The sequence below is a fragment of the Chaetodon auriga genome, chromosome 1 (assembly GCF_051107435.1).
Source record: "Chaetodon auriga isolate fChaAug3 chromosome 1, fChaAug3.hap1, whole genome shotgun sequence".
Lineage (NCBI taxonomy): Eukaryota > Metazoa > Chordata > Actinopteri > Chaetodontiformes > Chaetodontidae > Chaetodon > Chaetodon auriga.
Window position 1 is genome coordinate 18,326,341 of NC_135074.1, and position 12,720 is coordinate 18,339,060.

The window sequence follows — 12,720 nt, forward strand, 5'->3', positions numbered from 1 at the left end:
ACTCAACACTTAAAAAGCATCTTCAGAGAAGAAACTTCAAGCAATATACACTGCTAAAAAAAAAAAAAAAAAAAGATCTCTTAATCATCACAGTATGAAACCAACTCAGTTAAACCTCAGGGATCAATCTGTCCATTTAGGAAGCACAAGTGACTGTGACTCAGTTCCACCTGCTTTGGTGCAAATGAAAGTGACAACAGGTGCAGTGGAGAGGCAAGAGCAATACAACCCCCACAAAGGGAATGGTTTTACACGTGGTTGCCACAGACAGTTGCTCTCTCCTTATCCTCCCTGACTGATTCTTCTCTAGTTTTGAGCTCTGTGAATGAGGTCTGGGGGAGACATGGAGGGTCGCACAGACCTCAGTCAATATTAATGTCATGAATTCCACCTGTGCGTCTCCTGCCTTGACATGTAAAAACTTCTGCTCTGAAAAAAGGCCTGTAGCTGGTCTGCTGAGGGCCCCTAAAGGCCATGGACCTACCTTTTCCAGATGTTTTCAATTACTGTATCAACACCTGCACTTTTTAACCATGTGACCAGGAGCCTTTGTGTCAGAGCGAGATTACCTACAGGGGCCCCAGAACCCCCATGTTTACTGCAATTGGTTTAAGAGACTCTGATTACGTGCAAATTTGCACCACTCAAGTATAAGCAAAATGTGTTTTTTTAAGACTTCATTATTCCAGTTTATGTTGTACTTATACGGTGCATATTGATCAATAATGTTTTGTTTAATCACATTACTGAAGAGGAAGGATTCGATATGAGCTCCCTAACAACTGAATCCAGCCACGGTTTTGTGTGACTAGAGTTACTTCTCATATCTGCAGTCAGCTGTGAAACAGCTATTTCCTGTGCCAATTTACTAGATTAGATTAGACTACATTAGATTCAACTGTATTGATATGTTCAGAGTGCAGCACAGAGACAACGAAATGCACTTCAGCATCTAACCAGAAGTGCAAATAGTCATAATATCAAAAATATAAATTCATAGAAGTAGTGCAATTGGCGTGAGGTATAAGCAATATGAGTTATGTGCAGCTAGTGCAAGTAATTGATATAAAACTATAAAACGTGCAACAAAATATGTAAACAAGTTAAACAGGTAGCAAGTGGCAGTGTAGTAAAAAGCATAAGTGACCAGTATGAAAAAGAAGAAGAAGAAGATGCATGTATGTACTAACCATATCAGAACAAATTAAATCGGTATAGGCCAGAAAGATATAAACATGGTTAGCTAGGAGGATTTCAGAAATGGCCTCTTTTGGTTCAAGCAAATTCACAGAAAATTCTGCCTCCATCTTTCTTCTTTCTTGCTATTACTGCTGTCTGTAACAACATAAATCCCCCGCTGCTGGATCATTAAAGTTTTAATCTCTTGTTTTACATGTAAATATGATGAAACCATTGAATGCACGTAGCTCTGGCTCCCTCTGCTGTATAAAATTTCACACTGTGCATTTGATGCATTTTAACAAACTCCATTCTTTTTGGTTTTGTTTCATCTAACTTCTGCTGCATTTTGTGTAAGTTAGGCCAGAGGCGGCCATGGATTTATTTATTTATTTTTTTTTACTATCTTTCTGCCAGAAAACCACATGATAAGTGAGCTTCTGTTAAAACGGAATTAAGAGTATTATGTTCGTATTGTTTTAGACGGGGGTAGGACAGAGCCTCCCTGAATGGTACGGGAAAGCGCGGCCTGGCGTCGCTCCTTGGTGTACGTGTTCGACGTTTGCGCACGAAATAAAACAGGAAATCGAATAAACGTGGTGACGTCATTGGTGAGCGCCTCTGCTGGCCTTCGAAATGGGCTCGACTCCTTAGCCTTGATTTCTTCAATTGTCCTTCTGCATATCAACTTTTTTTTATTCATAAAGAAAAGCCTGTTCGCGATGACATTTGGAGGTACGCCTACACACCAGCACACCGCAGAGACAGCTTTGACGGGAATTCTGCGCATTGCCATGTTAGTTGTGAGCAGATGTGAGTCGAGCAGGACTGGAGTCAGTTCATGTAGCTAGTTGTAGTTGAGTTAGCCGTTTAGCTAACTAGCCGGAACCTCTGGGCTGGTGCCCAGTGATGAATTATAGTGATAACTAAATTGCTTTATATAACATTAGCTACCATTTGAACTCAGCATCTGTGTTTAGTGTGAGTGTACGAAGTGTCACGCTGTCACTTTCTTGAGATTACGGGAAAATGGTGACTCCCAAGTTGCTAGCTAACTTTAGCCAAGTCAGCCACTAGCTAACGGTAAACATAGTAACTCTGGAGTGAAGTGAAGCGGTAACTACAGAAAACTCTGACTTGTAATTTCATTTGTACAACATTGCCTTCCTCTCTAGCGGTGTTCAGGGCTTTGTTTCGTGAAGTAGGTTTATTGAGTTTTCTGGACAACTGTGCTGAGTGAAACCAGGGATCCATTCGACTTTGAATCACGGACTGCTGTTTTCATTTACTTTTGAGGAGCAGTTTCAAGATAAATGTGTTATCAACACGTAAACCTGCTTCGGTTTATTAGATTTACCCATATGTGTGTGTCTACCTCTTTTGAATCAGACGACCTTACACCACAGCCTTAACTCTTCGTAGTGAAGAAAAAAAAAAATCTTATCAGGACTTAGTGGATCCGGCACAGCTGTACTGCAGCACGTTTTGCATAGATATGCTAGAACAGAACTGATTGAAGCAAACCAAGAGGTAATATGGAGGGTGTTAGTGGTCAGAAATGATCTTGCTCTTGTTGCAGGGTGCCGCGTTTGTAGATGTACGTGTGAGTTCAGTGTATCAGAGATCGGATGATTGGGTGGAGAGATAGTGCTCTCCAGCCGAGCTTTGAACCCTTTGAAGTTAATGTTAAATTAAAAATTCCAGGCTTTCTAAATATGTTATATATGTCAGGCAGAAAATTGAGTAATGATACTCAAGACATCTAAAACCTTTTCATGTCCATTTGGTGGGATGCTGCAGCCACACACACACACACACAGAAAAAAAATCAATAATCAATCAACAATCACTATACAGATAATTATCCAGCATGTGGTATATCGCAAGACAGCTTTCTGTGATACATTATTATTCTTTGTTGATGATCCAAGAATACCTAAAGTAGTTTTGAAAAAGCAGAAATGAATCATATTTACATTATTTGCTGCCTTATGAAGTGCTTTCAGTGTCACAGGTTTATAGACAGCTGTGATGCAGTGATGTGCACGACATTGTCTGCAGTCAGACTTTTTAATACAGTTGGCAACATGAACATGTGAGCCGTCATGCAAATGTGAAACAGCCAATGACTGGAAAAAAGTACAAACTGCCAGAAAGCAGAACTGTTCAGAGTTCAAGTACAGTAAAGGGACTCATGCAATGACTCAACAAAATGAGTATCCTTGGTTTGAAAAGCGACAGTCTTATATCTTGGCCGGGTGAAGTTCATATGGGGCCAGCCTAATGGTTTATTTTTATAACAAAAATTCAGTCAGTTTCTGCCTCTGCCGTGACAGATGAGTGTGGCTGCACCATTAATGCTTTCCATCTGTGGTACAGCTCAACCACACAGTCTGTCAGTGACCAGAAATAATTCTGTCAAAACCTGAAAATAAAGATTGGATCATTTTATCATTTCATCAGTCATTACACTGATTATATTATTATACTTACTATATAAATTATTATTAGTGGTATTATTGTACTGGACAAATTATTACACTATACTTATACTTTATCACGTTATTACATATTTATTTATTCATTGCAGCTGGTCTGGTACTGTTATGTTGTCCTGCACCATGTTGTTGTCTGTTGTACCGCGACTGAGATACCCACCTATAAGCCTATAATCATTGTAGCATGGTGGTGATTAGGTAATATGCTACATTGGAAAAAACTTTGAATTGTGCTAAGAGATCCTTTTGTTTTTGTGCTGTTTTTTTTCCCCCAGGTGAATTGGCAGACGAGGTCAGCCAGGTGATTTCAGAACTGGTTCCTGTGCGGGCTGACTGGCTTGCAAGTTTCAGTTCCTGTGCAGTACAGTAAAGCTACTTACTTGATCAGAGGATTGCAATGAAACCAGCTCAGGAGCGCAACCAGGAGTGCCTGCCTCCGAAGAAGAGGGACCTCCCAGTTAGTAACAGCAGTGGAGCTGCAGGGACAGCAGGCGTTGTGACCGCAGGAGGAGGAGGAGGAGGAGGTGGTGGTGGCAGCGGAGGTGTCAGTAGTGCCGGTGGTGGCATTGGAGAAGATGAAGCGGTTTCCATCCAGAACTCTGCAGCCAACAGTGACACTCAGGGAGGGACCCCGTCTGGAGAGTGGCTGCGAGCTCAGCCAGGGCTTCATTATGGAGTTGATAATTCTGATGGCATACCAGCGGTGCCCGTTGACCAGTACAGTATGCTCTATAAAGTGGCTCTTCCATCTGTTACCTACTCACCTACCAGTCTTCATCCAGTGTTAAGCCACATCTCTCCAGCCTACACTGTACCCTCGCCTCTCTTGCAGCATCCAGGCCTTCCTTATCCTCCCCTTGGTTATGCCCAGATCCCTCATTCCTCTCTCCAGTTTGTTAGTTCCCCTTATGCAGCGGTACCTTACGCTCTACCCCCTGGCTTCGTCCCGGGATCATTAATCTCTCCCTCAGGCACCATTCCTCAGCCCCATGCTGTGTCCCACCTCGTTCCTTATCCCTCTGTCATACAGGAAGGTGTTGTTTCCCCACCTCCCCAGGCCCAGGTGGCTGCTCATACCTTTGCCAAAGTTGCAGCATCCAGCGGTGTCCCGCTGATGCTACCTTCAGAGCAAGCTGCCCAACAGCACCTTGGTACTGTGGGAGTCCTGCCTGCGACAGAAGTCAGCTCTCGAGGGATGCCGGTCTTCTACCATGCTCAGGGCGCCAGGGCTGCTACTGCCACCAGAGACCCCCACAGTGCCCAGCAGGAGAATGAACCAGAGATGAATGGAGGCGATAAAGAGCAGGGAGCCAGGGAGGTTGTACTAGACTCAGCCTACATTGCAAAAAATGCACGACTGCTGCAGGTAGCGACCAGCTCTGCAGCGCAGGAGCACAGCCAAGCCCGAGGCCTGCAGAACAGAAGGCTGGAGGGGAGGAACTCGCCTGGCCAGCGCAGCACTCCAGACAGTGACCTGGAGGTGAGACTCACTGATGGCCTCCTGATTTGTGCTAATCTGAGTATTTTCAACTTAGTAAACTGGTGACAGAAACATGCAAAGTCCTTTTACATGATAAATGTAATTGTCATTAACACTCATTTTAGATGGCTAGAGAAACCAGAGTACTTGTTCATTTATACCCTTAACTTTCTTTCTTAAACATTTTTCAAGTGTTCACATGAAAGGACCCCTGATAAAGAGTCACCTGATACAAACAGCATTCAACATGGCAAGCAGCAGCAACAAGGCTCATGTTGATGAAGGAATAAAATATCTTTAGAACATTTATATAGCCAGAATTACTTCAATATGGTAAAATAACACTAAAAATTGGTCTTTTTCAGAGGTTCTTGTATGTAAAAATGTAGTTCTTGGCTTTCTGTGATTACTTACAGTAGTGTGCTTCTGGTGTGTGTATAAATCTTGTCATAGTATTCATCTAAATCTGGCCTTACCCTTTGCTCTACCTCAGTATTTGTAAGACCTAATAACATGTTCATTTTAGACTTGCTTCCTTGGTTGTGTGCTGTGGGTCTGTAGGTAATCAGGTAATCTCTCACTGCCACATCATTGCCATTTTGTGCCAAAGCTAGGCTATTTGTGGTGACATGGAGATGGAGGATGCAGCGAAACCCTCAGTGCTTCTTTTATGACGTTGTGCAGGGGAAGGAAGTATGTTGATTCCTTAATAAGTAAAATAGTTTTGGTTGTGTTGGTTTGTTCTGGCTGTAATGTTGGCAGCTAATCATTTATTTGAATCAAGCAAATAAGGAGAAATGTTAACAATACCAAAAAGAGCCATTGAGAGTAGCCGCAGACTCTCTTTATCATAGTAAGGATTCTTTTCTGAACACAAAGAGACAACAACCGTCTGTAAATGGTCTCTGTAGAGTCTACATTTGGCTGTCTCATTGGAAAGTCCTAAAAAGTTTTCGTGTGTCTCATTTTCCTGGTGTCAAAACTTATCAAAAAATCATTGTGTACATCCTGTTGGTGGTCTGTTGCAGAGGTTTATGAGAGAAGATATTTCATCCTTACATGCTCTAATTCAGGCTGCTGTGGAAAAACATATTGGATGCCATGTTTCTGCATATTTAAACGTTGGTCTGACTTACTTTTCATTCCTTTAATCAACTTCCAGGTGCAGCAGGTGGTTGGTCGTTTGGCTTCCTCTAGCCAAGGTGCTAGTGGAGTGCGGAAAGAGGTCTCCTTTGCTCCCTTGAACCTCTCTCAGGGTGCCCAGAGACCCAGAGATGTCCATGGAGAGAGCACAGGTGTCATTTCCAGCCGGACTGCGTACACGGCCCAGTCTGTGAGCTACAGTGACCCTAGATTGACCGGTCTCCAGCAGCAGACAGGACAACCAGGACATGCGGTCATGCTTGCCAATGGGCAGCCGGTTCTTATTCCCCTGGAGTATCACCTGCAGCATCAGTCTCAACCACTGCAGCAACACTACCCAGGGCAGGCAAATGATGCCTCAGCCAGCCATGCCTCGACCACCAGGGCCTCCCCTAACCCAAGCTTTAAAGCCTCTGATTCTTCAGCCAGAGTGTGCCTCCCTGAAAGGGTGGAGCAGACCACAGCTCAGCAGCAGCTCGCCCAGCAGCCTCCAGTCCAACCTGCAGCAGATGTGACTCAGGCCTTAGCTTCAAGCCTCGCTCCTGCCCCGGCTCCCTGCAACCCGTCACACTTCATGAAGGGGGCCATCATCCAGCTGGCAACTGGGGAACTGAAGCGTGTGGAGGACCTGCAGACTCAGGATTTTGTGCGGAGCGCAGAGGTGAGCGGGGGCCTTAAGATTGACTCCAGCATGGTCGTGGACATCCGCCCCAGCCAGCAGAGACCAGGTCTCGTGTCACTTCACTTCACCGTCGGGGAGCAGCAGAGCAAAGTGACCATCGACGTGCCCCCGGAGCACCCCTTCTTTGTGTTCGGCCAGGGCTGGTCATCCTGCAGCCCCGAGCGCACAGCCCAGCTCTATGGCTTGGCCTGCCATCATCTGCAAGTAGGCGACGTGTGTGTGTCCATCACCCTGCAGCAGCAACAGCTTCAGGCACAGCAGCAGAAACAGCCACAGCACCATCATTCACAACAGCAACAACAAGAGCAACAACAGCAGAGCCTGTCCAGGACTTTGAGCAAAACCAACGCGACGTCAGGATCTGGTCACCAGCTCATGGGGCCTCCCGCCCCTCAGCAGTCACGGCCTCAGTCTCATTTCAGGCTGGACCGCGGCCACAGAGAAAGACAGAGGGATGGTGAAAAAGATGGGGTCGATAAGGATGAAGCCACACATTTTGGGGTCATTGGGCATGCTGAGTCGCCCATCAGACCAAGTAGGACCTCAGCAGAGCATCCACGGAGCCAGAGCAGTTACCACTTGCACACAGAGGGCTCTGCTTTTGCAGGGGCAAGCATGGGAGCGATGCAGGCTGCACTAGGTGCTTCTCAGAGGCGCTGGTCCTCACCTGGCCTCCAAAGATACAATATGAAGGGAGACGAGGGGCCGAGCCCTCAGATAAGCACCTCCGGCCACACGAGGCCCTCTTTCATCCCCCAGGAGGTCAAACTGTCCATTGAGGGGCGCTCTAATGCAGGGAAGTAGCATCACATTTGGTAGCAACCATAGAGGAGACTGCAACGAGTAAGAATGAGTCTGACAAGGAGAGAAAGAGGAAAAAAAAACAAGTGCGAATGTAGCCTCAGAATGTTTGAGATTTTGCACACCTGAAGTATACAAAAATACAAGATCTTTGTCTGTGTGGTGAGAAGTTCTGGCTTGGTTTGGTGGTCACTCAGCCAAAGGATACGAGCCTGTGGTTTCCCAGCCAGCTGAGGTCTGACGGGGCCATGTCAGGCTGAGTAGAAAGTATGTAGCTGATGAAATGCCTCTCACAGTCCTTACACACTGCACTTCTCTCACTCCCTCCCTCCTTTGTCTCCACTTCCTCATAACCAGGCTTGGAGGTTACCATCGCGTTCAGAACACTCTTGCTTCCTTTCTGACCAAACTGTCTCTTTGTAAGACCACGGACTACCAAGAATGTGTTTGTAGCACGGTGAAGCTACCAGCTCTGCAGGTTCTGATGTATGTGACGGATCACAGCCAGTGATCTTTTATCTCCTCCATTCCTAAGATCCTGTTTCCTTCAAAAGCATTTACCCAAAAAAAAAGAGCGGTGTTGCCGGCATCAGCAGCTCCTGCGGTGATGTTGGCACGGTTGACGATAACTGTCAGTGTATGTTACATTATGCTTCTCCGGCAGGAGTCTGAAAACCTCCTATGTCAGCAGAGATCCTCTCTCGTTCTGCAAAGAATGGGATCCTCTCTCAGGCCAAGTGCGGCACGTCCCACTTGTCTTACAATCGAAATAGTGATAAATCAATCAGTCTTTCCGTTCAGCAATCAGTTTCCACTCCAAAAAAAAAGAACGCCTTCATTACGCACCGTGTGGTTTAAGAAGAGGGCCCTGTGTGTGTGTGTGTGAGTGCGTTTGCATAAGTGTCGCGGGTTGAATAACGCTGTTCTCTGTGATAACTAGAGATCTTGCATTCCAGCATCATCAGTGAGAACAGGCAGCACTTAGCGTTTCACTTTTCCCCCTTTTTAGAGAATCATTGCCCATCCCGAGCGACACCCTCCCTCCTCCTCCTCACTATACCTCAAAGCTTTCCCGACCAGACTGGTGACTTTTCATGCAATTTTGAAGAGCGTAATTAACAGAGGAGGCACTGGCTGGTCATCACCAAAGCCACCTGCGGGGATGAACCCGGGAGACGTTAACCAGTCACATCACTGGCTGCAGGCCACTTTAGCCTAAAAAAAAAACAAACCCCGGAGGAGTGGAAGGAAGGGACTTGGAGAGAAACCCTTGAGAGCTGCTCTCTTTGTCCTCCGCTTGAGTTACTCTTTGCTCAGTTACCAAATTAAAGCAATAGTTGTTTTGGCAGCACGCGGCTGTACCGCTCTTCCCCAGGAATCTCTCGCCGTGGGCTGTTCTATACCTCTGTACACGTGAGGTGTGAGATCTGACCCTCTTTCAACCCTCATCTTCTACCGGTGATGCACTATCTCGCTGTTCATTTTCACTGACGCTTCAGTATTCCTCCAGAGGCCGGGCACGCCTCTGACAGATCTCTCGAGAAACCATTACAGATGAGGCCGCCTCTCTTCGGTTCTCCATCTCACTGATGATATTTTATCTTACATGGATTTACTCAAGTGCATCTCCAAGAAAGGCTTGACTCTAATTAAGTTTGTGATCATTATTGAGTTGTCTTCTGTTCTGTCTTTTGTTTGAACGTATACGGTTCTTCGCTTTTGTACTAGGATATACTCTATCCAGTGGATCTTATGATTGTCATGTGTTGCACATAAAAAAAAAAATGTCACTCATTTACTTCACACTGACCTTGTTAATAGGAATCACAGTACAGTAGGTGTTTTTATAATGAAGGGAATATGTTTGAAGTATTGTTGTTGGTGTTTTGTGGCGAGAGAGAGGGGAAAGAACTGACTTGCATTTTTAACTCTGTTTACAAATTAGCCAAGATGAATGCTGCAGTTTCCTACGTCTGACAGATTTTTATCCTCTTCTTGATATCCAAAAATCCAAAAGAGTGTAATTGAAAACAAGTGCAATTAGATCACTCATAAAATCATTCAGAGGTTTCTAATCAGATGGCATTCCTCACACACACATTCCCATCAGAAAGTGGAAGTCAGACAGTACCAGATTTCTTTTTTTTTTCTTCTTCTGTCATAGATCTTCGGCAGGACATTTGATCACTTGTTGAATCTTTCATGCGTTACCTGTAACTGTTCCTTTCAGTGGATGTGCTCAGACAGGAGGGTCAGTAGTCACGTGGTTGTCACGTTTGTGTGTAGGTGCTGTAGCCCGGACGCTGCTGTGTGCGTCTGTCTGTTCCCTTCAGCTCCCTGAGCTCGAACAGAGGTCTGAACTCCTCGCGCTTCACTGAGTGTGCAGTCGGACCCTCTGTCAGCAGATTGGGGGGGGTGGGGGGCGGGGGCGGTCATGAGAGAAGTATGAGACCCGAACCGGGCCGAGGAGACTCTTATCCTCTGGTGCTGTCATGGTGAGCAGCTTTATAGGGTAGCTTCACATTTTTTCAAGTCTGTCTTACAGGGCTGGACCAAACGCTTTTATTTTGAAGCATCTGTTGAGGTTTTCAAATGAAACTTTGCACGTCTGTCATCATATTTTATCACCTCATGACCATTAAAAAAAAACAAAAACAAAATCCTTACTTTGAAATGCCAAAATAGATTTTTTTGTTATTGAGGTGACGTAAGTGTGATCTCTGGTGCTGTGAGGCTGCTGCCTGGTTAAAACAGGTGTGTCCTCTCTTTATGTGCAGCAGGCAGGGAGCAGACAGTTCTTGGACCGCAGTGAAAATGTTCTTTATGAAGGCTAAATGCCAACAAATATGGATTGAGGCAGGATGTTCAATTAGATGAAAACATGCTTTGAGTTCTGGAAATGATGACAAATCTTTTTAATACATTTTGACTTTTTTTTTTAATTCGGTGCAGCCCTGCTGTCTTGTAACAGCTCCAACATGTCCATAAAGAGTTCCTGGTCTCTGTCCATACCGGCTGTGTAAAGATCCCACAGCTCTGTCGGTGGACATATGGACAAGTCAGAGTTGTTTTAACTACTTGAAAAAAATGTGACTCTGTCCTTCAAGATGCTTCACAGTGGGAGAGTCAGAAAATCAGTTTACCACAGTCACAGTTTTTTTTTTTTCATGCTGTAAGCAATATACATAACACCTGAAAACATTTCATGTCGTCTTGGCGTTTTCTATGCAGTAAACTCAGTATTGTACCCTTCATTGTCTTAAGTAGGGCTCTCTGAGGCAGCGGGGCAGGTCGGCTGATGCAGTCATTTTACGCTCATCTGGTTGTAGGATTTTGTTGTTGTTGTCGTTTTGCTTTCAATGACCCTTTTTATAAGAACACAAACCAGTATTTTGCTTTGCTACTTTCCTTTTTTTTTTTTTTGCTCTGTGGTCCCAATCTTCCTTCGTGTGGCACATCAATCGCAGATCAGTAAACTTTTATCGTCTTCTTGTGATGCCACACAGTCGGAGCCAAATCACTCAAGACCGAGTGCCACTCGAATTTTCCAGCTAGTCCCGCTTTGTCCTGGCGCAGCTGCCCGGCCGCTTCAGCGTGCTTAGCGTCGGTCCGGATGCATTTGAGGGGCTTTAAATGGCGCGAGCGGTGCCACCTGTGACCTCGCCTCCTGTTGAGCCTCGCAGCAGGACCGCCCTGCGCGCGCGCCTCTTCCTCTCTGCCCTCCGCGTGTGCCACGTTCAAGCAGGACAGCTCGACTGCTACCAAGATGTCCAGTGAATCTCATTCACGTCACTGATAGTCTATTGCTGTAAGTAATTGCACTAAACGCCCTCCGTGACAGTGTTGTAAAATGAAAACTGTTGGTGAATTGAAGAGTTTCAAAATGTAAAGCACACGAAATCATGGAGAAATCGTAGGTTGTGTGTTTTTGTAGATAGATGTTTTTTTTTCTTTTCTTTTTTTGTATAGATAGCTTTGATGATGCTTGTCGATAATGCCTTAAATTCTGCTTTGTACAATGTGTGAAATTGAAATAATGGAGTGACGCTTCTGGTAGACCCGGTGTTCCCTTTTTCAGGCAGAGGAAGTCCAAAATGTCGAGGCTCGGTGCTCGTGTCGCGCTCATGAGCAGAAATTCAGAGTTCTTTAAGAGTGACGGTGAATTTTTAACACACACACACACACACACACACACACACACACACACACACACACACACACACAGTTAATGCACATTCTTTTTAATTCCCGGTTTTTTCTGTGTGTGGAAGTGAAGTGAATGGAAGCTCTTTTAACAAGACGATGCCAAGAGTGTCAGCAGCGGAGAGTGACCCATGAATCACACACACACACACACACACACACACACACACACACACACACACACACACACACACACACACACACACACACACAGAGACATGCACACACATTTTTTTTATTGCACAAGATCAGTGTTTTTTTTGTTTTTTTTTACCCCTTGAATTAACGGATTGTGTTTGCTGTCGTCTGCTTTGTCCCACGGCCAGCAGAAGGTGGCTTTGCAGAGATGGATGCTGCGTAAATCGGATAGCTTTCCGCTCGTGGTGATGTGACGGTTTCTGATGTTTCGTGATGTTGGCAGTGGGGATTTTTTTTTTAAACTCCGTGTAAACTGCTTCCTGTCACTCGATCCAATATTGAACCGCAGAGGTGGATTAGGGACGGTTTTGGCGTCGCTGATGTCAAATGAAATCAAGTGAACGGTTAAAAGTTTTAAAGAAGTCTGTGTGTTTTCAGATTTGACATTGTACTTTTTTGGCACAAGGTGACACTGCTTTTTACGTGACGTGTAACTAAACAAAAACAAAAAACAGCATCTTTTTTTTTTTTTTAAATGCCTAAATCTGCAAAATATATGCAATGATGTAAATGTAACATTCAATCCTCAAGTATAA

At 45.0% G+C, this 12,720-nt stretch overlaps 1 protein-coding gene across 1 annotated transcript; it reads left to right on the top strand.

Moving 5' to 3' along the window:
• Positions 1-1,771: 1,771 nt before the first annotated feature.
• atxn1l (ataxin 1-like) lies at positions 1,772-9,014 on the top strand. Its single transcript, XM_076728021.1, has 3 exons — positions 1,772-1,914; positions 3,953-5,157; positions 6,320-9,014. Exons 2-3 carry the CDS (start codon positions 4,075-4,077, stop codon positions 7,784-7,786), a joined length of 2,550 nt encoding a protein of 849 aa, XP_076584136.1. The 5' UTR covers positions 1,772-1,914; positions 3,953-4,074; the 3' UTR covers positions 7,787-9,014.
• The last annotated feature ends 3,706 nt before the right edge of the window (positions 9,015-12,720 follow it).

Bases quoted from the DNA above. Each gene is read 5' to 3' on its own strand.
- atxn1l (XM_076728021.1), top strand. From the start codon at position 4,075: ATGAAACCAGCTCAGGAGCGCAACCAGGAGTGCCTGCCTCCGAAGAAG. The intron at 5,158-6,319 runs GTGAGACTCACT...ATCAACTTCCAG, and splicing joins CTCCAGACAGTGACCTGGAG to GTGCAGCAGGTGGTTGGTCG.